Source organism: Pithys albifrons, chromosome 4 (genome assembly GCF_047495875.1).
Source record: "Pithys albifrons albifrons isolate INPA30051 chromosome 4, PitAlb_v1, whole genome shotgun sequence".
NCBI classification, from domain to species: Eukaryota; Metazoa; Chordata; class Aves; order Passeriformes; family Thamnophilidae; genus Pithys; species Pithys albifrons.
The window spans coordinates 68012389-68039526 of record NC_092461.1 but is presented as its reverse complement, the minus strand read 5'-3'; the positions used below and the strand labels follow the sequence as shown (position 1 = coordinate 68039526).

The window sequence follows — 27138 nt, the reverse complement described above, 5'->3', positions numbered from 1 at the left end:
TTTTGAATAAGTGATACTAAAAGACTTTTCTATCAGCAAGGCATAGAAGGAAAGAGTTTTAATAAAGCACAATGCATTCTGATCCACACAATCCAGATTAGTTTGTGGGGATTCATAGGGTATTTTTCAGTTAAACTGAAATGATAGTTCACATAATTTGATGTAATTTACATCAAAAATATGGTGGGAAATTCTATACCGTCAACGTGAATAGTTGTATGGAAGGGATGTGCTTCCATACCCAGTTACCTGTTAAATATTCTGTTTAGGTGCCAGCAAAATAGGAAGCTGAAATACACACACTGAGGCTGAAGGCTGATCTAAAAGCTTCAATGAGCTGTGGTTCCAAACAAGGCACCAAACAATGCAAAACAAGTGGGTAAGGTAACACCAAGTGTGTCACTGGAATCGGTAATTACATGCAAATCCAGCAGATTATGGTGAGGAGAAGCTGACATGATTCAGCAACGAATTCCTGGTTATGAAATCAGCCAGAGGAGATGCTTATTTATTATGATGACATTTCAAGGTGAACAACATTGGTGAGGAATGGTGTTGCAATCAGAACTTTGCAAGCTGTAAGTTAACAGCAGGAGCCTGTTTACAAAGCACGTGCTTATGCAAGCATGAAAACACGTAACTTCCCTGCTCTCGCACTGAGCTGACCTAAGGGATAGCTAACTCTCATTCCATACATAGTGAAAATGACAAATGATGATTAATAATTTATATACCTAAATTAAAGCTTTGATGTGGTAGTGGAGTATTACAGCTCATTGCTAGCTTTAGGTAGAGAGCGGATGTGGTGACAAGGGGCTTGGGGTACACACAGTGAGTTTGGATAGGTCACATTCTGCTCACCAACAGCTAGATTTGACGACTCCTTTAGAGACTGGTTTGACGTTTGGAAATTGCTTGTGTGGCTTTTTGTCTTAGTTTTGTCCCAGTGTTTCAAAACACTGAATTTTGTTGGCAAACAGACACCAGTTCTCCCGGATGATGTATGTAACTCGTCTTTATCCCCAAACTTACTTTTCTTTAAATTTGTATCTGAAGCTCCATTTCCTAAATGATATTAAAAGCACAGGAATTAAATTGTCCACAATGTTTGACTGCACGGGAAAAGAACAAAAAAGCTGCAAGCAGAGAAGCCATTAAAACAGTTCTTTGAGCGGTATTTTTTTATTGACCTTCCAGTAACAAACTTTCACGTATGACATTTGTTTTAATCATAACAAAGTTATTAAACATATGAAACAGGGTAAATGCATAAGTAGATCAATTTGGGTACTGCACCAACAAGACCAAGAACAGAAATAACCACACAACTGAGAATTCATAAAAATGACAGTTAATCAGCATTATTATGTATTTCAGAAAAACTGGTATATAATCCTGTTATAGTTTAAACTATGGGGTGAATTTTTCACACCGACACAAAGTTAGGCATAGGAGAAGGCAAGTCTCTGCTAGGGAGAGATAAACAAACATCAAGGTTTCATTGTTTTCTAGCTAGGATTCTAATGGGTCCTCTATTGAAAAGCTAATAGGTTTCTCTGCAAAGGTGGGACTTAGTACACCTTTGAGTGGGATTGAGTCAGTAGGGGAGGCCTCAGATTTTTTTTCCCTGGGTAACTTTGGCTGATACACCAGAGAAAAGGGAGGAGGAGAGAGAAAAGGAAAAAAAGGGGATGGCAGTTCTGGGTTTTTTGTTTGTTTGTATGTTTGGGGTTTTTTTGGGGGGTGGGGGTGGGATAGGAAGTGGGTGGAATGCTTTGTTTGTAGAATCACAAAATCCAGCCGGGTTGGAAAAGACCTCTGAGATCATCAAGACCAACCCTTGATCCACTACCACTGGGGTTACTAGACCATGGCACTAAGTGCCACATCCAGTCTCATCTTAAAAACCACCAGGGACAGAGAATCCACCACCTCCTTGGGCAGCCCATTTCAATGCTGGATCACCCTCTCTGTAAAGAATTTCTTCCTAATATCCAACCTAAACCTGCCCTGTCAGAGCTTAAGACCATGCCCTCTGGTCATATTGATAGTTGCCTGGGAGAGGAGACCAATACCCACTTGGCTACAACCTTCTTTCAGGCAGCTGTAGAGTAGCTTTTCTGTTCTGGGACTGCCACACGTGCTTTTCCTAGGTCTGTGCCATCTCGTTTTGGAGGGGCTTACCTAACTCAGCAGGATAGTAGAGTTTTCTGTCTATATCCCTGCCTGCGCTTGCTGCTTGTAGGAGGGTCCCAGCTGTTCCCCTTGCTGCCTTGGACCTTGATGGCTGCCTGCACTGAAGCCAGCTGCCAGCAGCGTGAATTTGCAGGAAGCCCCCAAGGGGAGGACAACTGTCCTTCCCCTGTTCCCTTCCCTTGCAGGAGAAGCTCTGGGCTGGCACTGAACTGTGCTCTGGCTCCCACACATACATTTTAGCTGCTGCCACCACCCTCCCAGGGCCCAAAGAGTCCCCTGCTGCTCATGGCTACAACTGCACCAAAAGACAGGGTAGGACTTAATTGATAGTTGTTGTTGCTTGTTGTTTCTTTTTTGTTTTATATATTTGTAGTAAAGAACTGCTATCCTCTTTTCTACATTTTTTGCCTGAAGCGTCTTAATTTCAAAGGTTGTGGTGCCTTGAGTAGAGTGGGGTTGTCTTTCCAGTCTATGAAGATTCCTTGCTTTCCTTGACAGACATTTTGTCTTTTTAAACTGAGACAACTCCATCTTATGAGACGTTAAGAAAAGTCATAGTCGGTTGTCATAACCAAGCAACCAAGCCTCATGCACCTGCTCACTCACTCTCCCACCAGTAGGATCAGAGAGAGAATTGGGAGCATTAAGGCTGGAAAACTCATGGGTTGAGATCAAGACAGTTTAATAGGGAAAGCAAAAGCCATGTGCAGAAGCAAAGCAAAAAAGGAATTAATTCACTGCTTCCCATGGACAGGCAGGTATTCAGCATCTCCAGGAGAGCAGGGCCCCATGACCCATAATGGGTTCTTGGGAAGACAAATAGCATTACTCCAAACAATCCCTCTTCCTCATTCTTCCCCTCACTTTATATACTGAGCTGATGTCATATGGTCTGGAATTATCCTTTTGGTCAGTTGGGGGCAGCTGTCTCAGCTGTCTCTTTCCAATTTTCCATGCCCTCCCAGTCTCCTCACCAGTGTGGCAGTATGAAAAGAAGGGGCAGCCTTGGGTCTGTCTAAGCACTGCTTAGCAAGAACAAAAACATCTTTATGATATCCAGAACAGAGCTCCATACTAGCCACTGTGAGGAAAATTAACTCTAGCCCAGCCAAAACCAGTATAGAGGCATAACGGAAACCAACCGTGGGGGAACGGCTTCTCAGAGAAGACACCACACACAACATGGGGGTGAAACCAAAAAGCCTTTATTCAGTGGAGGAATTGGCCTTTAAAGGGTCTGTTCAGGGAGGGGCTTAGAATGTTCCCACTGTTCCCATTCTTCGTGTGACATTTGTTTCCATACAGAGGCATATATAATTAAGCTTATCAAGTCTATCAACCAAGTCTTTTACAAAAAATCATTATGCTTTTTTTCTGTGCATAAGAATTGGTCACTACCCATGTAGTGAGGGATTTGGCTGAGGTTTTCTCATGTTGTAAATCCACTGACATGCTTGCAATTGTTAAGGTGATAAAGTATTTCAGTAATATTTTTGTGATATACAAAGGTGTCTAAAATGCTATAGGCCTTGCACAGTAAATGCAAGTATAACTCATTTTATTGGCCTTTTGATTGGTAGTAAAGATTGGAGTTAGAAAATAACCTACTGTTCTCAAGCGAGCTGGACCTTTTGAATATTTCTGGTGGATTACACATTGCCCACTATATTTTTGTTACTGAGACTGTGAAGGTGCTTATCTGCAAGGTGCTAAGCTGAATGACATGGAAAGGCATCTTCACCGCTGAGCTGCTATAGGTGCTTTAAATATGTTATTAATTACTAGTAATTAATTTATCCAGTAGCTTTTTATAAATTATTATTTATTGATGTATTAATAAGAAAATAATGTACTATGAGCATTGTAAAACATTGTAAACATTGACAGTAGAGTGTATCACCTGTCAAAAAGAAAAATGGGTTTAGTAAAATGAGATTATTAAATGCTTGATGAATAATTATTTTACTGGGCAGCTGAGTGGCTTGTGTTTGTCTTTTCAAAACTTAATATAAGCCTTTCCCATGTTGCAAACAGATGTGACAAACAATGCTTTGAAAAATACAGACAAATTAAGAGACATCTTAACATTTTCTGACAAAGTTCATTCTGCAGACCCTTAACAGTTCTTTAGATCTTTGCTGAGTTTGTGGAAGAATTTTCTTTGACATTCAAAATGGTTTGATATTGTATCAGTGCTAACAATTAATGTAGTTGTGCAGATCATGTGGCAATTTCCATTTATATATTTTGAGAAACAAAACAATGCCCTCTGCCCACCAATAATACCTAATTCCTGAAAAGATAAACTATTTAGCACTGATAGGGATTGGTGAGGAAATGTAGCTCTCTGCAAGTCACTAGTATGTGTTGAAGTTAGTGAATTGATACTATTAAAATCAAATGTCCAGGTTTATAAGGATCCAGACAAGAAGCATATAGTGTCTGTCTGTGATAGTGAATTTACTGAAGTGATTGAGTTTCAAGAGTAATCCAATATAGGACACCAGATGAAAAATGGAAATCCCTTATTTCACAGGGTATGTGACAGCCTTAACTCTCCAACCTTAATAATTTTAACTTTCAGAAGGGCAGGAAAAGCTCCACTTGTTTCCTATAGGGGTCAAAGGCATCAGTCGGAAATCTCACTAGATAGCTATGACTTAAATAAAATCAAAGTAGTAGTTTTATTAATTTATCAAAATGAAATAAAATCCTCAGCACAAACTTTATGTATCCCTTGGACCTGTCCATATTCTTTCTTACAGCTTTGGCCAAAACTCAGGACTACAACAGAGCACCCAAGAGGCAATGCACTCTGCAGTGAACCTGTCATCCTACCTCAATATGAACTTGGTCAGGGATGCATAGGAAGTGGTTGTACACCTGATAAATGAAGAAGAAAAGGTATTCCAGCTCACAAAACTTGGATTTTGTATCTGAATCAAAGCATGAGTTTCTTGCTTTCCAAAGAATACTAGGGAGCAGAGAGGACTTCCTTTCCCATGTTTTGGTTGTTTTTTTTCCCTTCTGATTGGTTCAGTATACTTCATCAGACAGTCAGCCAGACTAATTTAATCTCCATTGAACTGAAATTAGGAGTTGCTGCATTAGGTAGCTGTTGCAATACTGCTGTGGCATGATCCAGGAGATAACTATAGGCTATTCCATCTAGGGGAGAGTTTGCACTTCTCATAGGCATTTAAAAAGGACTTTTAATACTACTGTGGGTCTGCAGAGAAATTACAACTCAGATCTGTATAGTAGGGATGCGTCTGCAGTCCTGTGCATGCCACATCCATCCTCAAAGGTGTGGCTTCTCTGCATCCGCATTTAACTCTGCAGGTGCTTAATGCCAATTGGTAATTACAATGTCAGTCAAAGGGCAGCTCCACCCTGTGACTGAGAAAGTGCTTGGAGTATGTGCCTCAGCAGCAGCACGCTTGTACTCTCTGTGACCTGGTGGTATCCAGGTGTGGTATCTCTGAGAGTACAGTCATATCTGGTGTAAGGGCGCCAACTGCAGGGCACCAATGCTCATCTGCTGCTTCATTCCAATGAAAACACACAGCTGATAGTACCATTTCTTAGGAAGAGGACACAAAACACAGAGCCTGTCATTATTGTGCCTAGACACTTAAGAATTTAAGCTGCAGAACCTCACATTCCTAAAACTGTGTGTCATTTGGGAAAAGCTGCTATTGACTGTGCTCTTCACAAGGAAAAAACCTGGTATCTTGGAGACACCTTTAGGCAAATGAACAGAGGCCAAAACTACAAAGTTTTCTGTCACATGTAGAAAACTGGCTTTGTTTCCCAGAGCGAAATATCATATTTGCCAAAAGAAGCCAGGAAAGAAAGAGATGTCTTCTGTAAGTTAGTCAGACAGGCGAAGTATTTTTGTATGTAGTCTGACCAGTTCTTCCTGTCAAATGGTATTCCCTGCCTCCCAATTAATTGAAAGGCTGAAATTGTTTATGACTATAGAACTACATATTCTTTTGTCTCTTAAACCATTTTCAGGTTGAATGACAGGCAATCGGGCCATTTTACTAGGATTGGTTTTTTATTTGCATGTCAGTATAATGGCACTTCAATGTACTCATAAATAATTTACCTTTCTTCTTGTATACTGAAAAAATGAGTTCTTATTTAAGTGTTGGTAGTGCTGAGGACTACAGAAATGGATGACTTGGTCTCTTTTAGCCTAACTAAACATTGTCACTGCACCCCAGTAGAGTTCAAGAGTGATGGGGCTGTAATAATAGTGGTGAGGAGCCTAATAGTAAGGGGAAGGAGAGATGGTATTCCTGCTCAGAAAGGATCTCTTTTCTGAAATCACTTTCTGAGATTAGGGACTGGGTTGGATTAGGGACTCTGCACTCCACCAGTACAGAGCAGAAGGCAAAAGGGGTATACCAATTGAAGTCTGGGCATGTAGGCTGACAACCCATTGTTTTATAGTAACTGGAGCTTTTTCAAAGTATGACTCAATGCACTCTACTAAACTTGAATAATCAAATAGTCTGAAAATCACCAAAAAGAGAATAATCATTCCAGGAAGAAGTGCACCAGGAGACTAGAACAGCTGGAGTATACCAACAGTTCCAGCAAACCACAGAAGACCTCAAACCTGTGCAAGAATTGGAGGGGAAGGTGTCTTCGGTAGTGAGGGGCATTATTCAGAAAAGGATTTCCTCTAGGAATTTATCTTTACCCAACATCATGTCTATTTATTTTGTCTCAAAGTCAGTTTGTGATTTAGTTGCTCTTTTTGTTAGATACAAGATACTGAGAAACTGAATGACGATATTCAGGTTTACACAAAGAAGGTAGAGCAGCTTTGTCATCATACTGCATCTTTTTGGTCAGGTTTCACCAGTGACCTTAGCCTTTGGAGGGCCCACAAGGACTGGTGCCAGGACAGTGAAGTTGGTAAGTTTAAAAGGTATTTGCAGGCACCACATGTTCTGAATGGTCATGCTGCTGTGAACAGATTCATTTATGCAGTCATGGTGAGACAACTTGAGTCTAAGGGATCTCTGAAGACTCCAAAGGGAGAAGCTATTACTTCTGAACTTCTTAATCTAGACTGAGAACATATTTTCAGAATTTTTGTCTCAGTTACTACAGAGAAATTCAGTATGATGGATTTCTAGGAGTAAAACATCTCCCCTATTTTGGGTCTGCTGGTCCACAGCTTGGTAAGCAAAGTTTAAGCATGTGTGAGTTCCCACAAAAGTTCTTTGCTTTGACTAGCTTTTTTTTTTTTTTTTTTTTTTTTCTGGCTGATGGGCAAAGAATGAGTTAATCATGTTCTGAGAATGACTTTGTCACATTAACTATGTCATTTGCTGTCATAGCATGACAGCTATGCTGTATTAACAAAAATAAAATAAAAAAGGTATTCTCCTACATAACACTTTTCTAGAGGGAGAAATGTAGTACAGTTGAAATTTCAGCCCTAACTCCTGCCCCTGTCAGCTAGTTATTTGCAGAGATGAAGATGGAAATGTAGGGAAGTGAGAAAGTTTCTCTTTAAAACCCTTTTACACTGCAGGTCATGATTGAAAAATACCAGTGTATATGTTCTTAAGAGAGGCTTATGTGGCTTGTCTGCCTCAACTGCTTTTATGAGGAAAATCACCTATTTGTGCTGCTGCTGCCATTGTCTCCTGTTCATGAGAGGGAAAAAAGGCATTACTTGAATAAGTGTTTTAGAATATTTTCCAAGGCATTAAGGCTAAGTTAAGATGCAGATTCTCATAGGAGCAGTTTTCAGAATTCAGCGTCCTGTAATTTTATAGATTGGAATTGAGATGAGCTGATATCAGACATATGCACACAGATCTCACTGCACTTGGAGCGCATGTCAGTGCATACATTTAAACTCAGTAGGAAGATACAGGGTTGGTAGAATCTTTAGCAATAAGTAACATGGGCTGGAGAAAACTGTGTTGAGAAAGAGAGTAACCAGAAAGACAGGAGGCAAAAGTCATCTATGCCTCTACAGACATGGGGTAGCTATGAAAAGGTTTAACACTTATAATCTGAGTACAAGGATATGTCAGCCTTCTCCTTGAGGAAGGAGTACAATGCAGTACACTGCTTTTAACAAAACTTTTAGCAGAGTGTAAAAGCACATCTTTTAGATGTGTTTTTGTGACAACTATTTAGCCTTGAAGGATTTCATTCCATGGTTTCAGCAAGGATTACAGTAAATGCTCAATTTAGGTAAAGTCACAATCTAATTAAACAAATTCTGTCTAAATCCCTGCTGGGCTAGCAAAGATTTGTCTGTCAAATACCTCTAAGCATTTTCATTTTCTACAGCAACAGTTAATTGGATATGTGACTGTCAGTTTAAATGCTTTAAATGAGGCTGATGGGATTAGTAATTGAATGCTTGGATTAATGATTTACAGCTGGCTTTGCTGCCTTGTTCCTTACTTACAGCTAGGTTCATGATAGCTCCCTATCTTTATCAGGTGGATGGAATAGTGGTCTGTAACTGCCATATAGTTATGAGGGCACGGAATGCAGGTTTGATACAGGTTTGATGTAAACAGTGCATTCCTCTTGAAATGTAAAACTGTTTTTAATATTGGGCGAGCAAAGGATTATTATTCAACGAGAGGTGGCAGGACTGCAAAGGGAGTGGAAGAGATGAAGTCTGCACACTGCCAACGTGTCTGCTATTGGAGAAAGAAACCAGACAGCAAAGCTTAGTCAGGTAAAGGGATCTCATTGGTTATGCTTGAATCTCTCATCTTGTTGGGAACTGAAGAGATGCATGAAAGTTTTAAGACTGTGATTGGGAAGTGGCTACACTATTCTCTGTGTGACTTTTTAGATCCCTCTTCAGTGCTTTAAAAGACCAGAAATACAGATGCTCTTTGGGGTGTTACAGGTTTCAGGGCCAGTTAACCTGTACCAGGAATTGCTTCATTCTCAAAGCAACCTAGGGTCAGAGGACTTAACTGTTCATTTGCCTTTTAATTTGCAAATTCTAGGATGCTCCTGTTGGTATAAAAAGGAATACTGCTGTTTGTGGCCAGCTAAGCTATGTAGTGCTTGAGGAAATAAGCTGTAAGGAGAATTTTCTGAGGCACTGAGATGGAAACAAATTATAGAGCTGTGCTATTGTCATTTTTTGCCTTACATGTAGGTCTCCAAAACCACCTTTAATGACTGAGAGGCCCTTATAGACCACACAATGAAAATTTAGGTTCTTCTTAACTAAGTTCCCTTCAGAATTAAAATGAGCCAGTGCATACTTACAGTCTGTGTTGAACACAGTATAATAATACTTATTTCAGTATATTAAATTAGAACATATTTCTGATCTTCTAAAGATTCTATCTTGGGAAACATTATCTGAAGCAGCTAACAACATTAGATGTTATAATTAGTTATATTTATGATATAATTATAAATAATTATAAAGGAAATTATTGTATTTGGAAATAATTACAAAATAATGATTGCAATAATAATTTTGAAGATATTTATATTTATTATATATCATACTACATAATCACTTACCAGAAAAAAATACTAAACAGGAAGTTCAAAGTTACACTCTGCATATTTTAGCTCATAGAAAATGCCAAGTTAATCTGAAATGTGGGAAAGAATTTATGACTTTTCCTCATTATCCCAAGATTTAAGTTTGGTATTCAGAAGTCACTGTATTCATCAGCTTCTCTGTCTCTCATGATCTTCTCCTGTATGTGAACTCCATTTAGTTCAGGAACTCCTCTTTAATTTTTTTTGTTCCTTCCTGTAATTAGTTCCTATTAAAAAGCCCAAGTCATCCTTGTCTAACCTCAATTAGGCTATCTTTTTCTTCCTTTTTTTCCTAATGCAGAGGCACTAATCTCTTTGACCGGTCAAGACCCTTCCAGCATCCATTGTTCATATTAATTTTTTTTTAATACTTAATATTCAGACCAGTGATGCTATATTTGATCATAGCCTGGAACAATGAGAAAAGCCAGAGAAAGAAAATATAGAACCTTGGTTTTGGTCTCAGGATGACATTTCTTCCCTCAGAATATTCCTGCAATTAATTTCCTTTCTAGAGATCAGGCTTTCCTCCTTTCTGTTTTGATTTCTATAAAGTAATACAGGTATTTCAATAATATTTTGATGAACTGATAGTTCTAGGAGTGTATAGTAAGAGGAAAATTAGAGAAGCCTTTCAGAACGAAGACTAAGGGGGAGATGCTCTTTTTCATCTCTCAGCTCAGGAGACCCTATCTTCAACCTTAGTTTTGATTTGAGATTCAGGAAATCTTGATTGATTCACTGGCACATATTTAGTTGATTTAAACTGAATTGTTAATTACTGAAAATGTTAGAACACTTTAGTGCTAAAGAGTGAATGAATAATGGCATAACTGAAAGTTATAAAATAAGAAATTCCACATCAACAGAAGAAATTAATCTCATTCTAATTTCACATCTTTTAAATTATAATTATTAAAGCAAGAAAGTGTCTGACTGGAGATATTTTCAGTTATAATGAAAGGAATGAGGATTATTCAGCTTTGCTATTTTGTTCAGAGAATCAAAGTTACATACCCCCTTTCATGTACACTGCCACCTGCCTGTTGAAACAGACTTACTCCTCCACTTTGCCTTCCCTTACTCCTGTTTTGGCTTGAACGCATATATGTATGTACGTATGGCTAGGCCTTGTGAATGAAGATTTGGGAAGGGCTGTCCCCACATGGGTGTGTCCTTCGAGTTTTTAGGTGAGGCACAGCATGTGCAGAACTGGCCCCACCCTTTAACTCCTAAGGTTCATCAGCCACGACCAAGCGAGCTTGGACGGTGACAGTGAAGTCCTCAGGACTAGAACCTACAGCACCCACTATTCCCAGGAAGTCTTCCATCCAAGTACTAACTGGGCCTGACCCAAGTACTTTTTTTTTCTTTGTAAATTCAGAGAATCACAGAATCAATTAGGTTGGAAAACACTTCTGAAGTCGTCGTGTCCAACCTTAGGTCAATCACCACCTTGTCAACTAGACCATGGCACTAAGTGCCATGTCCAGTCTTTCCTAAACACCTCCAGGGATGGTCACTCCATCACCTCCCTGGGCAGCCCATTCCAATGTTTAATCTCCCTTTCTGTAAAAAAACTCCTCCTGATGTCCAACCTGAACTTCCCCTGGCACAGGTTAAGACTGTGTCCTCATCCTGTCATTAGGTACCTGAGAGAAGATGTTGACCTCCACCTGGCTACAGCCTTTTTTCAGATAGTTGTAGAGAGTGATAGGGTCTCCCCTGAGCCTCCTTTATTCCAGGCTAAACAACTTCAGTTCCCTCAGCCACTCCTCATGAGATCTGTGCTCCAGACCCTTCACCAGCTTCATTGCCCCTCTCTGGACTTGCTCCAGCAACTCAGTGTCCTTCCTGAATTGAGGGGCCCAGACTTGAAGTGTGGCCTCACCAGTGCTGAGTACAGGGGGACTTCCCTGGTCCTGCTGTCCACACTATTTCTAATCCAAGCCAGGGTGCCACTGGCCTTCTTGGCTACCTGGGCACACTGCTGGCTCATGTTCAGCTGCTGTCGACCAGCACTCCCAGGTACTTTTCCACTGGGCAGATTTCCAGCAACTCTGTCCCCAGCACTGCATGGGGTTATTGTGACCAAAGCGTAGGACCTGGCTCTTGGTCTTGTCGAATCTCATGCTGTTGGTCTTGGCCGCTCTATGCAGCCTGCCCAGATCCCTCCAGAGCCTTCTTACCCTCCAGCAGATCAACAATCCCATTCAACTTGGTGTTGTCTGCAAATTTTCTATGGTAGATTCGATCTCCATCCAGATTATCAATAAAGATATAAATCAAATACCAAGTGGATGCAGCACCATTCACCACCACTCTCTGGGCCTGGCCATCCAGACAGTTTTTAATCCAGCAAAGAGAACAACTCTCCAAGACATGGGCTGTAAGCTTTTCCAGGAGTATGCCATGGAAGTCAGTGTTAAAAATGTCAAATTGATATAAAGGCTTAGTAGATCAAACCCTTCATTCTTCAATATACATACGAGGTCCCTAGTGCTTTGGGAGTTTTATTGTTTGTTGAATTACCAAGTTTTCATTAACTGTGAAGGATGGATAACAACAACTCAGGATGTTGTTGTTTTGCCTCATCAAGTACATTTTGCTTGTTTTAGTTTGAAGGCTGGCAAGGGCCTTTCTCTGGCCAAATTAGATGTAAGTAAATTTTTAGGGGAAAGAAATAAAAGATTAAGGATGCCATTTTAATTCTGGAGTGTATGTTTGAAGCAAACCTATTGGCGATGCCTGCCTGTGTAGGCAGGCTCAGTGTGCACAGCCCAAGGTTCTTGTGGATGAAACCACTCAGGTGATGTGTTCCAGAAGCCTGATTGATGTTCTCCAGTCAGTACAGGGAGGTGCAATGGAGGAAAGAACAGGAAGAACCTTTTCCTTTGGCTGGTGGCATCTTGAAGAACTCTGCAGAAAGGGGATAGGGAACACAACTGATTCCTGAAAACGCCATGGAGCTTCTACAGGTACCTGTAGAAGGTGCCTTGTTTATTATTGAAGGAAAAAGAATTCCTTACAGTTTATCAAGTCTTCACCATGATTTTGGCCACTTCAGACCATCTATATTATTCTCTAAGGGCCAATCCTAAAATGATGACAATTAATTGTATGTATTGAGGCTTTTAAGTGCATTTTGAAACACATCTTTATTTGTAAAAGTCCTGAGTACCTAGAGTTTCTTGTTGACTTGAAATTAAAGAAAACTCAGACCATTAATTTGCTCTTTATGTAAGTAGGTAGTACTGGGCAAAGCTGAAATACAGCTACTGAATGCAGAGTCACAGATGGTTTTAGGCAGTGCTGATGGTCAAAGCAATTTTCATCATTTTAGGTGGGAAGTAACCAGTAACTAATAGTAGTAAGTGGGAGAAAAGTGCTCACAGACTAGGAATCTAGAAGGGTCGTCAGAAGTCTGGAAGTGTACACTGGGATGTAAGTGCCACCTATGTAAATGCAAAAGGATCTAGAGTGTTCAATTTTTTGTTTATTCTCAGATTTACTTATATTGCCTTTGTTTGAAACAGAAAAGACTGACCAGCAGTTTCCTGTATTTCATTAGTGCCAAAGTGATTTATAGCAGTTGAGGAACCAAACACAAATCTTCCATGGAAAATTCGTTGGAAAATCATTTGCCAAGTGCTCTGCAAAATTAGGAATTTGAAGGGTTTTTTTATGCAGTTTTGGGTCATGTTTATTTTGCACAAACCATCTTACTACTTTTTAAATAACTGTTTATTACTTTAAGGCCAGTGTACCATCCTGTATTAGATGTATCTAAAAGATTAACTAATCAAACACATCATTGTATTGTGCACTGGAGAAATGTTTTTAGTGATTAAAGTCAAACACACTTGTGACTTTTTTCATGTGAATTGGCTGAACACTATGAATTATAAATTTAGGCTTTAAATATTTATTCTGTTAACCAATTAAAATAGAAGCACCTAGAGATAATACAATTATATTTGCTTTAGAGCTTATTTATTACTCTAGCATTCTCAGGAACTGAGAACAGCAAAGACAAAAATCTGTTTCAGCTGTTGTGTGTGCAGTACAAATTCTGCAATTACAGAAAAAAAGCTGGCATACCTCTGATTGCTTAAAGAAAAATTGAGATGCTTTTGATTAAATGATTCTGAGAAAAATAAATAACATTTCAGAATTCTTGCAGTTAGGATGAAGAATTTATTGTACATACAGTTAAGCAACTCTACTGTAGATGTACTTCCTCTTTAAAGAAAATTATTACAGTAATCAAAATAGTTCTAGCATGGAAACTACAATACAGACCGAAACTTGACTAAACCAGAAACTAGTTATTGACTTGAAAGAACACAGAACCTGTAACAACAACTTGCAGGCTGCATCATTAACAAAGGACAGTAAAAAACTGTACAGTACAAGCAACACATTACAATAAGTTATGACCAGTAAGGCAGTCTTTCTCATTTAGGACAAAAGGGATGAAGGGAAAGGTATTAAAATCTCATAAATCCACCATATCTCTTTTCCATCTCTGGGACTTCTTTGGAATAAGTTTCCCCATCTTCTTCTGAAGGGAGAATAGAGTCGGCGAAGCGCTTAAGAAAACCACCATATCGTTTCTGGTAATCCAGCCACCATTCTGGCCTGCCCACTCTTCTCATGAAACCACCGTATCTCTTTTGCAGCTCTTTGGCTTCATCTTCCAGTTCAGGGCTGCGCTTAATGCTTCTCATGAAGCCCCCGTATGTTTTGCTGACATCCCCGTCGTTCTCATTTATCTCTCGATAATGTGTTGCTTCAGGGTTATCCCCTGTTCCTAGAAGCTCCTTCAGCAGATCAGAGGAGTTAGCAAGGGCATCATCATCTGAGTCTTTCTTCATAAAACCTCCATACCTCTTAGCCAGGATTTCTCCTCCATTAGCTTCATCCTCTGGTTCTGCCCGGTAGAGCTCATCCATTTTCTTCATGAACCCCCCATATCTTTTCATGAAGCCTCCGTACTTCTTCGCAAGCAAATGATTTTCATCCAGCTCCTTCTTATCTCCTGGAGCAATGTTGCTATCCTCAGAAAGATCCAGTTTCACCAGTTGCAAGAGCTCCTTGCAGGTCTCCCAAGCTTTGGCAGAAGGCAGTTTTCCTTCACATTCTAGTGTACATGCCTGAAAAATCGATGTGATTTACTGAGAATTATAAAAACAATCATCTCACTGCCACCTTACCTTAGGTTTACTTGTTTATAAGAGCCATGAGTGAGCCTTTGTGAGTGGCTTGGAAGAACTACTCTTTTGAGAGATGATTTAAGTACCAGTTCTGAAGTTCTTCATATCCCTCTCTGAAGGATATAGTAGTCTCCACTCTAAGAGACGGAATACCAGACAATCTCCTCTTGCCAGATGAACGTACTCTATCTCAGAGGAGTGAATGACCAGGAAAAAAGCAAAAAAATCTTGTATCTTACAGATACAGTGTGATAACTTCAGTTATCATGTTACTAGATGCTAGTATCTAGAAACATTAGCTTCTAAAAAATGTTCATACATGTTTAACAAATCCAAGGTATGCTACATTGCTTCTTTACCTATTTTAGATAATAATTGTTGTTACTGAATGGCACTTTGATTCTTTCTTGAATGATTACTTAAGGTAGGTGTAGAAGGGAGACTTTCAGTATAGACATCCAGAACATATACTCTAAAAAGCACATAACATTCTCTCCAAAGCAGCAAACTACCATTTTTTAAATTTTTTTTTAAACCTAGTAGACATTAAAACTAAAATTGGTTTGAAATCCAATGTAAGCAAAAAAAAGCATAGGGAACTATTTTGCCATTCACTCAAAGAATATTGTCCTTATAAACCTGCTGTGATTAAGAGTTCTTATGGTCCTGGAATAAGCAGAAGTACTCGGTGTCTCCTAATTCTGTGTAAGACTAGGGTCCTTCCTTTGTCATGCTTCCAAATAACCAGTGACATAAGAGGAACAAAACTTTTCAGATCATTTAGGTGTGCTGAGAGCATGATGGTTCAATATGCATGTATTTGAGGTCAGAACCACAGATGCCATTGGCAAAGTACTCCTCAGCCTGAGTTCCCACCTTCTCCAGGGAGGGCTGAGGGACCCTTGACTTTCCCGGACCCTGATCCCTAAATTACAAGTTAAGTTGCCTCTGTGACTATACTTTTAAATAATTTCAACATCATATAAATTACAGATAACTCCCCCTTGCATTCCAGAGTTAGCACGATTTAACTTAGAAGCCAGTGTCAACAGGATCTTTCATAGGCATATTCCTAAGGCTGTGCAGCACTGTGCAGAGAAGAGAAGCAGCGTGAGGTATCGCTACTCAAACTGAGCTTTAACCTCAGTTTTTTAAATTTGTTTGTTTGTTGGTTTGGGTTGGGTTTTTTTGTGGGTTTTTTTTTCTTTTTCCTTTCTGTGATATTCCAGGTAGAGTCGCCGCTTTTCGGCTGTCCTCTTGCTCAAGAGCGCGCTCATCTTTACCATGGAGCCCACGGCGCAGGGTTGGGATCCCCACTCCCGTCCCTCCCGGCTTCCCCTCTTCCTCTCCTGCAGAAATGCCCTCTCCGGTTGGATTTTCCTTTCTCCTAACGTTTTCACTGGGCTTTTTCCTTCCTCCCCGCGGGGCTGCTCGGGGCGTGGCGTCCTGCGCCCTCATCCCCGAAAGCCGCCGCTCGCTGTCGGGCAGCGGGAGGGACGGGCGGGCTGGGGAGGAAGGGGGTCTCCTTGGGGAACACGCTGGGTTTGTGTCGGGGTCCCCCGCCTCGCCCTCTCCCTAGCGCCCCGAAGCCCGCTCCTCTCTCCTTCCCTCCTTCAGAAAAGGCTCTTCCAAGCGACCCCGGCCACTTTCCCCACTATCTATATTTGTTATTTACCTGCTTTACCCCCACCCCCGCACCCCTCCTCACCCCCGTCCCCCTCCCTTCCCTTTTCCTTCCCAAACTCAAAGGCGGAGACGGGACCCGGCCCGGTCGCGGGGTTTCAAGGGCGCCGAAGTGGCCGGGCGGCCCCGCCAGCCCCCTTCCCGCTTACCAGGGGGTGGATGCCGGCGCGAGGTCCCAGGCGGTAGGCGCAGGCGGCACAGTCGCGGCCACAGTCGGCCCTCGCCCTCGGGAGCAGGCAGGTGCTGAGGGCCAGCAGTGAGCAGCCGAGTCTCAGGAGCAACGCCATGGGGCTGCAAGAGGGAGAGATCAGCCAGCAGCCGCCTCCCCCCCCCGCTCCCAGCCCCGGCACTGTCTCCCGCATTCTCGGAGTAGAAAAAGGCGGCACGAGTGGGTTCAAACCAACTCCGGTAACACACGCTTTTTGGAGCCGCGGTGATTGCGATTTCGAGGTAAGAGGGAGCTTAAGGCAACTTCAAGGCAACGGACCTGCGTCCGGAGCAGGAGAGGATAGGGAGGACGAAGCGCCCACAAGCTCCCGTCCGTGACAGTGTTCGTCCCCAGCCATGTTATCACTACCAGCCAGAAAAGCCGGCCTCACAGCGGGAGAGAGACCCACCTCTGAGCGGCACTGAGGGGACGTCTGCCCTTCCCGGGAAGCATTTCCCAGCGGGACCCCCCGAGCAACCGCCCCGACGACGGGCACCAGCCCTGGCAGAGTCACCCGGCCCTCCCTCGGTCCCTACCGCGGGCAGAGCAGTTTACTCACACACAGGCTGCCCTCGGGGCTCCCGGGAGTTGCTGGGGAGAAAGCTGCGCCTTCCTGAAGCCTCGGCGTCGGAGCCGCTATGATTTATAGCGAGGCCGAGCAGCCTCTGGAGAAACCCCGGGGGAGACAGGCACAGCCGGGGGCTGCTGACAGGTCGGGGGGCGCCGAGCCGACCGAGCGCCCGCTACCAGGGCCGGGCGCGCCGCTGCCGAGCGGAGCAGGTGCGGGCGGAGGCGGCGGCACTTTATAATTCGTGGCCGCGGGGAGAGGGCGGCTTCCCCCAATCGCCGTCGGGCTCCCACTGACGCAGCGACTACGACATTCCCCCCCCGGCACCGCCGCTCCGCCAGCAGTGACTCCAGCGGGGCTTGGGATGTGCGTGTGGGGATGGGGAGGGGGCCGGGGGAAGGGAGTGAGTGTGAGTGAGTGAGTGAGTGTGAGTGAGAATGAGAGAGAGTGTGTGTGTGTGTGTGCGCGCTCCTGCCGTCGCGGGAGGCAGCGGGGGACCGGCACCAGGAAAGTTACCGGGGGAAGTTTTCACAGGGAGCGGGCGGGGAATGAGACATCGCATGAGTCATGCGGGGGGTGGGAGTGAGGGACGGGCAAATGCACCCCGGGGCTGGCGGTACCCTCGCTCTCCGGGACGGTGGACGCAGGTTCCCGGCAGAACCTCGCACAGCGCCGGGCAGCGAGATTTGGCTTGGAGGGATTTGGTGTTTTTTTTTTTTTTTTCTCTTGGTTGGTTGGGTTTCTTTCTTTTTTATTTTCTTCTTTCTTTTCTATTTCCCTCTCTGCCACCTTGCCAAACCCCCAAGCTGCTGGTGCTGAGGGTCCGTGCTGCATGCCTTCTGGTTCCCTCCCTGGGTCTCAGGTGTAAAACAGTTTGAGGGAAGCAGATTTTACTAGGACAAGCAAACAGGCAAGGGGTTTGATTTGAAACCATTGGAAGTATGGTTAAGTGAGGGTAGATTTCCATTGTCTTCACAATTTTGATGACCAGGAAAACACAAATAAGGAAGAAACAGATAGAGGCAAACATCCAAGCACTTCTGCAAGATTCTCAAGCCCAGAAGCTAGGGCTGCACATGCTCTGCTCCGTTTGACATCTTGGGGAACAGGCATAGGGCAATGACACTGATTCCTGATGTCTCTAGTTTGTAGAAGGCTCTGCCCCAGTCTCACTAAGCTGCATTTCTGTGAGTGTCATACATCACCTTCTATTTCTAGCCCCAGATTTTTTCTAGCTGGTCTGTATTTACTTGATCTTCTTTCAGTGCTGTCCTTCAGTTTAAAGAGCATTTTCCCTCTTCCCAGTGTGTTTCTGTGGTGGGATTATTCTCCCTGCTCCTCATTTGCTAAAGTGAACAAGCTGTGCTCTTCAGCAGTCTGTCCTGAGACAGACCCTTTTCATGTGAATGTTCTGCTCTGCTTTGGCTATACTGAGAGTTCATAATTTCTGGGCATGAGTGATGGGAACAAAACAGAGTTTGTCAGTTGAAATTTCATTAGGACAGTAATGCTTAGTTATGTCTCCTGGAGGAAGAAGACACCTCAATTTATACCTCCTTGGTTCTCATTTGCCTTTCCTATCTCTGCAGTACATCGATGTCAGACACTCACTGAGATACAGCCAGCTCTTTATCCTTCAGAACTAACAGAAAATCCAGTACTATTGTTTTATGAAAGTTGCACTTTTTGCCGCCAGTCTTTACATCAGCAGTATAGACTCAGGTTAAGGGTGCTCAAATGCTTGCCTGGATTTTCAGAAATACATATATTCAAGCCAAAGACATTGTTCTTGCCTATAATCAGTGTATGTGAGAAGGGAATCAGGCTCTCTCTTTATGCCGTAATATCAGCCAACTTTGTGAGTGAACCCTCAAGAGAAGAGGTAGACATTTAAAAAACCATCCCAGTGGGTATATTTATGTTAGCATGTGAGGGATCCCTATTTGGAACAAAGCAAATCGATATGCCACTGAATCAGCAGGATTGCTCTAAAGTTTGTTTGAATCACTGACTAACTCCAGAGGTGACACATTTGGTGTATCTTTTGCTGTAAAGTTGCTCATTACAAACAGTGCTTTTTGTGATGGACATCAAAATAGTCCTCTGGGTCACTTACTGACTTTCAGCTCTGCCATCATTTATCACCTTGCACTCTAATAATCAGCATAGCCTGATGGGACAGCTAGCCCAGTAGTGTTTTAATTTTTCCTCCAGCAGCATACATCCCACATCCCTGGGCTGAGTGGCTGTTGCTTTCATTTTTCTACGAGTGTCCATTCTCGGCTGGCTCATTCAGCTCCTCAGCCTACCATGTCCTTCAGTACTCTGTTTAATGCCACATATTGTCCTTAATCTGTTCATGATGAAAACTAGGCAATGTTAGAATCTCACTGTGTACAGAGGTGTAGATAATCTATATAGGTGAAATACAGATTATAATAGGAAAAGATGAAGGATGAAGTAAGAATGAAGCATGTAAAAAGACCAAATAAAAGACATGTAAATTCTCTACAGAAACAGAGTAATAGAAAAGGTTATTTTTCAGTGGATAAGTCTTATAGCTGCTGGTGGGAAACAGGGAAGAGGAAAAGATGAGACAAGATTAAGTGTGAAATGCATGGCTACAAGGACACTTGCAACAAGTAAGAGAGAGAGGAGAGGTATTTGTGTGCAGCCAGCACTGGGCAGAAGAAATCCAGTTGTGGCTGTTGCGAGTACTACAGTTATCCCTGACTCCTTGGTTCATCTGCTTTTCCATATCCATCTTTAACTGGTTCCTCTCTATCACTTGTCCTCATCCTGCATCCTTATGGAGGTTGTATAAGGGTCCCTAGGGCCTGGCAGGGTGGAGAGTGGGAAAAAGGCCCTAGCCAGACTCTCTTTTTACTCTTTACCCATAGTGCCTGCAACACAGAGTTCTTTCCTTCCTCCTGAAAGATGCTGATATTCACAGAGGATGTGATACAAAAAAGGAATAATAAAGAAAATGTTTCTTGAAGAGCTTGCTTTTCCCAGTGTCACAAGATGGAAAGCTCTGTAACTCCCAGTCTGAGTTCAGTTTTGTACAGGGGTAGTAGTCTTTGCAGAGAGAGATAAAAACAGAAGAGAATTGAGAAAATTTTGCCAAAATACTATGAAGCAGAAACTACATGAGGAAAATTACTCATGGTAAGCATGGAAGGTAATACTTCCTCAGCAAGAGTGCATTGAGAAATAAAGAAATAAGGAGGCAAAAAAGATAGAGAACACTTTTCACAGCAGTAAAAGCAATAACTTGTTGCTTGCTACTGACTTTATAATCAAAATGTCCTGGTGTTAATAAAAACTTTTGCACTTATATAATCCAGAATTCCAGCAGACACCATCTGCCTTTTATCTGTCATCAAAATATACCAGCCAAAGGAAACCTGTTTGTATGACAGTAGTTCTTGCAGCCCCAAGGGTCCCGATTGTCCCAGGGTTTGTCTAACTCCCAGACTTAAGGTAGAATGAGGTGAAGCCAAGACAAAATCATCTTCATTTTACTGATTGAGAACACAACTGGTATGGCTTTGTGAAGTGTTGTCAAAAATGAGCAGCCAAGTGAGAAACAAAATCTCTTTTGTAATTCACGTCAGTATCTTTTCTATAGGACCAGCTTGCCTTTCCAAACTATGCTCATCATGCTAACCAAGCTGCTACAGGGTCATTAAATGAAGATGGATTTACGCAAATATGAAATAAACAGGCTATTAGCACCCCAAGCAATCCTCCTCACAACACAGAGCATTTTTGATAGAATTGAGGAATAGGGAATGTAAACCAGCATGTTCATTATTTGGTTCAGCTCAGTGTAAAAGGTCACAGCATTTCTTAGACAGTCAGGTTCCATTTAGCTCAGCCTAAATAGACTTAATTTTTAATGGGAACATTTATAACTGGTTTCAGGGCTGAGAGGCCCTGTAGATAACTCTCCTATACAAAACATAATCAAAGGCATTAAGAGACATGAGTTATTAATCTGTATATAGCATGCATTGCTACTTTTTAAATATCTTCATTAAATTGTGACCAATGTAAGCAGAGAGGAACTGTAATACTGAAAGACAGTCAAGGTACAGTTGGCATGGCATTGCTTAAAATGTACCTTTACAGGACAGAGATGTACCAGTGCTTTCTGTATCTCTGTATATCCCTTAATATATATCTATTTTAAGATATCAAGAAGTAAGTTATCAATGACGCAGACATTTCTGCTCATAACTGCTGAAGTCAATCTTGTATGAAAAACTGGAATGCTAAACTTTCCATCTCAGATAAAGTTGGCTCTTAATAATATCTTTGCCTTTGAACAAATTGCACCTTTTTTTCAGAAGGCAAACCCATGAGTTGATCCGGTAGCAATAAAACCATATTTTTACTGAAAGAGCACTGATAACTACTGTCCCTTTCTAAAGGTTGATGCCTTGCAGCTTTCTAAAGGGGGAAGAGGTTTCATGCTACTTTGAGTGAAATAGAGTGTGACGTGCATTCAATATGAGCATGCACAAATACCATTTTTAGTGCAGTTGTTTAGCTGTGATTGTATCAGACAAGATAAGAATGAAGCAAAGAGTTATATACTGCTCTGTGGAGATACGTGGAGATTCACTTTATTACATGCTTCTCTCTTTCTCAGAGACACATGAATATGTGCACTCAAAGATTTCCGAGATCAGACTGAACAGCAATAAGTATAATGTGCTGCAGAATGAATAGAACAAACTGTAACAAAAATCTGTATTTGTTATAAAAGCATTATATTGCTCATTTCCACGGCGGCCATGAGAGGGGTATTTTCAATAAAATGAGAAGACAGAGTGCTCAATAACAGAACAAGTTGTGATGGAATCCAGATGCAGTGATTATTATTTAAGACAATAACTACTCCACAGGAGTAGACTGATTTATCCTCATTTTTTGACTAAGAAAACTCATCCATGAATGACAAAACAGTATTAGACTCCATCTATGAGAAGGATTGCAGTGTCTAATGCATATGTGGAAAGATTAGCTGAAAATCATAAATGAGAGATTTTTATTACTTCAGTCATATTAAGACAAACAAAGTGAGTCTAAATAATGTATCTGGAGTGCAGGTTTCAATTATTTTCACATTATTCACATTAAGGCAGCAGAGTTTTGGAGCTTTTTCCCCTGTTCCAGCTTCATATTTTCGCTGCTAGTATTTTATTGCCCATTTGGGGAGTGCTGTGTTCACACTTTAGCACAATACCCACACCAAGTTGTTTTTGCAGGCTGGAGCTGTAAGGAGAGCCTGACACGTTACATGCAGGCAGGGTAAAGGCTGGCTGTGTTTGTCATTGTGGGGCACAGTTTGGTGCAGCAGGGCAGGCAGAGGTGACTTGGAACTCCCGTGTTTTGGGCGCTTCAGAAATGGATCTTAAAAAAGTGGTTCCTGTGATTTCCAGCAGTGCAACAGGGAGCATTTTTCAGACGAGCACTGAGGTCTCTCCTTTCCACTCATACCATGGCCTGAGAATGACCTATCTTGTGCCATCTCTGGACCATAAGGGGAGCAGCAATGGGCTGTGTGTGCTCGCTATCTTCTGCTGGAGGTGATTTGGATAGCAGTGAGGGTCATACTTCTTTTTCTTATACTTCTGCTGGAACATCCCTCATCCACACTGGGAATCTGTCTGCTTCAGGGCCTGCTGTGGCTGTACAAACAGCATGGAGCCTCTTGTGCTCTTACAGCATACCTTGGTCTGATGGTGGGCTAAATTCCTCAGCTGCAAGAGCAACTTTATGCTCATTTATTGTAGAATTCCCTCTAGATTAGCTACATCCACAGTTGTAATCTCTGTGGAGTTGTAAATACCAAACAGATGATGTTCAAACAAAAAATGGAGAGGGAAAGGTGCATAAAACACAGGGTTCTCACAAGCACCATGTCAGACATCTGTAATTTTTCTTTCAACGTCAATGATTTTCAGTTGCTTTAAGTGAATTGAGACCTCAGTTATATTCTAGAAAGTGTTTTCCACAAGGAAAAAAAGTTTAATTAACCAACTCATCTAGCTAGGATACAGAAGAAGATGCTGATATAAAAAAATCCTAAGAGCATTTGAAAATAAGAAATATTATCATCATATTCCTTCATTTTAAGCATATTTGACCAGTTCCACTGGCCATTGTTTGTACCTGTTTGGATTTTGAATTTCTCTTAGAAAACCTGGAAACTGAACTCTGACCTTTCCCTTCTCAGTTTACATTCCTTTTCTTCAAGGCTGCCTGCTTTACACTTGAAAGCCATTTCATTTCTCCAGCTGCATAATTGAACACTTCAAAAACTAAAAAGTGACCTCAGCCAGCTGAGCTCTTACTGCTTTTGCTGTAGAGAACTGGCGAAAATATTTCACGAAGGTTGAAGCTGTGAATTTGACTGGCGTCCAGGTTTAATCTGAAGACTGAATTTATGGAGAAGTTGAGAAGATTCTGAATGATTTTGGAAGCAGAATAGTTACCATATTGAGTGAAAATGTAGGTGCAGTGACAGTGCACGGGAAAGGACAAACAAAAGATGTGATTAGATGTTTTGATAGTTTTAGAATGACATAAGTGTATTGGAGGAGATGGCCTTGTGATTGACTTATTTTCCAACTTGCAAAGGTGCATCTTGCATTTTGGTTGTTATATGGCCTTGTTATCAGGATATCTAGATTTTCTTTTGTCAGTTTGCAACCTGGAGTATCAGGATGGCAACCACTCCTAAAGTGGAAGTATAATACAAGGATTTTTGAAAATGTAAAAGTGGTTGGAATAACAATGTCACACAGCTAACCAGCACTGTCTATCCTGGTAAAAGCTTTCTGTGCCACCTTGAAGTGATGAGTTCACTACTTCTCTCTAATGTAATGTAACTGCTACCAGTTAGGATCTGATGGCTGTCTTGGCAGCATTTTGCTAGACAAAGAAAATGATGCCATTTTATAGCCTTTGGATGAGTTAATTTGAAGTATGAGGTATAGTATTTTTACCTCTAAGACATGACTAAAAAAATCAGGTGTTTCAGACTTGTAGCTTAGTGATTTGAATTTTCTTTGGAATGTCCCTTTTCTACTATGGTACCCCAGTATTTAATCAGCTGATTTTTTCAGACACATCTGAGGTAAAGAAACTGGTGTGTGCTAAGATTTCAGAAAAAAAATACTTAAAATATAAAATAACACAACTCTCACAATACTAAAACACTAATGTATTTTAAGGAGCAATAAGTTGTACTTAAACTTGTTCAAGTGCATCAGCACTTTGAGTATAGAGAGTACTGTAAGCAGAAATTCAGAGAAGCAAATTATAGTCTAGGAGGAAGTAGAATGGAGAAGGTCAGAGTTGTAAAGTTTTTATGGCATTAAGCTAGTTTATGTCATAAAACACTCCTTAAGCTGATCATCTTCCTCTGTCTTTTCTGCTGTTGCCTAATGTACATTTCGCACTTCTCTGCAGGCAGCAATGCTGATCAGTGGCTGACTTGCATGCCATGTAATCCTAGTGAAATGATTTGTGAAGTAAACTAACTGTAAATCAGCAAACAATAAGTGTGAATTAACTATGAACTGTAACAATAACTATGAACTGTAACAATAAATGTAAAGCTCTAAGTTAGAGCTCATGAGGAAAAATGTCAGACAAAATGCTTCATTAATGTAATTTCCATGTTTTTTAAATGTAGTGCCTGTGGAGATCTGCTAGGCAGATACAGTTCCAGTGATTTCTGCTTTGTCTTGTCTGCAGACTTGTTCAGTCTTCTGAATGTCTGATGGCCTCCAAGACCTCCAAGGTGGAGCTCCCTGTCTTCAGAGCATGTGGTGTGGTGTGCCATGGCCAAATGAAAATCTTCTCTGATTAGTTCTTATGAAGGATATGGCTGCAGCAACAGAAAACAGAGTTGGGAGAAAGTGTACAGCACATCATGTTTTTCAATCTTGCCAGTTATTTTATACAATGTTGAAAATCTTCCACTGATCTTGAGGTTTAGTCTGATATCCATGTTTGTGTTATCCTTTTCATGGGCTGTTGAAAGGTGCTTTGGAAGGGAGAAGGGATAGATTTTCTTTTTTTTTTTTTTTTTTTTGTTTTGCATAGTCTGAATGCGTACTTCAGTCCAAGAAAATAATTACCAATCTGTTTTAATAAAAATGTGCTCTGTGTGGAAATATCCAGTGTTTGAAATCCAAAGTTGGTGTGCTTTGAGCCTGGTTTGACTCTTTAACTGTGATGATCTGGACTTGCTTCTGAATCTCAGCATTTTGAATTCAGGTCACAGCTTCCTTTTGGCCACAAGCTACCTACCTTCTCTGCTAGCATTCACAAGAGTGTGTACTTTCTATTTTACACCTCTAAACTTTTCCATCAAGAGGTTAGACAACAGAATACTAATGGAAAACTAATGACTGGGAGACCCTTTCTATATTATCATGGCCTGTAAACTAGTAAGTAGAAAAATTAAAACAAAAGGCAGGGAAATTCAGTGTGAATTTATTGGACATCTATGGCTTAAGTATAATTTATGAGAATATTTTGTACTACTGTACACTAATTATATTATTGCATATCCATTCAAAAAAGGGAACTGTAATGTGAGACATTCCAAATACTTTACAAAATGCGTTGAGAATAATGAAAAAAGATACAAGTTTTGTTTCTTTAAAGGGTGATTTAAAATGTAATTTAAAGTACATTATTTTATCAGATATGGATGAATCAGTTTTACTTTATTAAATATGGCAATAAAATTGCTAAATGAGATGTAAACAGTATGGAGCAATATGAGGTTCAGAGAAAGGTGGTGACTTTACCTATCAATAATGTTTTCCATTAACAATTTAATTAAATTATAACTTGGAGCATCCTCACAAAGTTACTACTATGAATATACAGGATTCGGTAATGTCTACTATGCACACATAGAAATGAGTAGTGCAGATATTTTTACAGGATAATAACTTTCCTTTAAACATTTTCCTCTGAAAGAAAACTATAATCAAACTGAATCTGGTATTTTCAAATTTATTTTTGCAGAGACAGAATTAATGTGATTCAGTAAAACTCTTAAAATTTTTCCGAGGTTTATGGCTTAATTTATATATGGCTGTATGATATTCATTTCCTGAAGGCTGGTTTAAAACAGAGATTAGGGTTTATAATGTACTCCCTACTTGATCTTGTGAAAAGAAACTCTTCACTTTGTTTCAGTTGTGATTAATATGTATTGTGCAGTTACCTGAGTTACAAATTAGAACATACGGAAGTTGCGGGGGAATAGTATCTAAAGTGCAGTGATGTACATATTAAATAATTGCCACTTTTATGGATCATTGCTTCTTGAACATCATATTAAAATAGACAGCAATTACAGTATGTTACAGAAAAGAAACTCATGACATTAGTACCCCTGCTAATATTTACTTTCCAGGTTACTCCTTTTCATTCCGATTTTTTTGAGTGTGAGAAAAGAGTTACAGGTAATTTACAGTGTTTCTTGAGGGGTCCTCAAACACCAGCATTTAACTCACTCTTTAATAAAACCCATGAAACAATGAGAGATTTTCAGTACTCCACCTTTCCCTGCCTGTTCAGAGCAACCTCCTTGCCTAATCTCTACCTTGCCTAATCTCTACCTAAGAATTAAGATTCTGTCTCATTTCCATGAGAAATCTCTC

The 27138-nt window shown here is 41.0% G+C and overlaps 1 protein-coding gene across 1 annotated transcript; it reads right to left on the bottom strand.

Moving 5' to 3' along the window:
* Positions 1-13849: 13849 nt before the first annotated feature.
* On the bottom strand, positions 13850-17652 carry PENK (proenkephalin). Its single transcript, XM_071553107.1, has 3 exons — positions 17429-17652; positions 16811-16952; positions 13850-14918 (listed from the first exon to the last, which is right to left on the bottom strand). The coding sequence occupies exons 2-3, from the start codon at positions 16946-16948 to the stop codon at positions 14253-14255; spliced, it is 804 nt and encodes a 267-aa protein (XP_071409208.1). The 5' UTR covers positions 16949-16952; positions 17429-17652; the 3' UTR covers positions 13850-14252.
* Positions 17653-27138: the final 9486 nt, after the last annotated feature.

Bases quoted from the DNA above. Each gene is read 5' to 3' on its own strand.
- PENK (XM_071553107.1), bottom strand. From the start codon at position 16,948: ATGGCGTTGCTCCTGAGACTCGGCTGCTCACTGCTGGCCCTCAGCACC. The intron at 14,919-16,810 runs GTAAGCGGGAAG...TCGATTTTTCAG, and splicing joins GCGCCGGCATCCACCCCCTG to GCATGTACACTAGAATGTGA.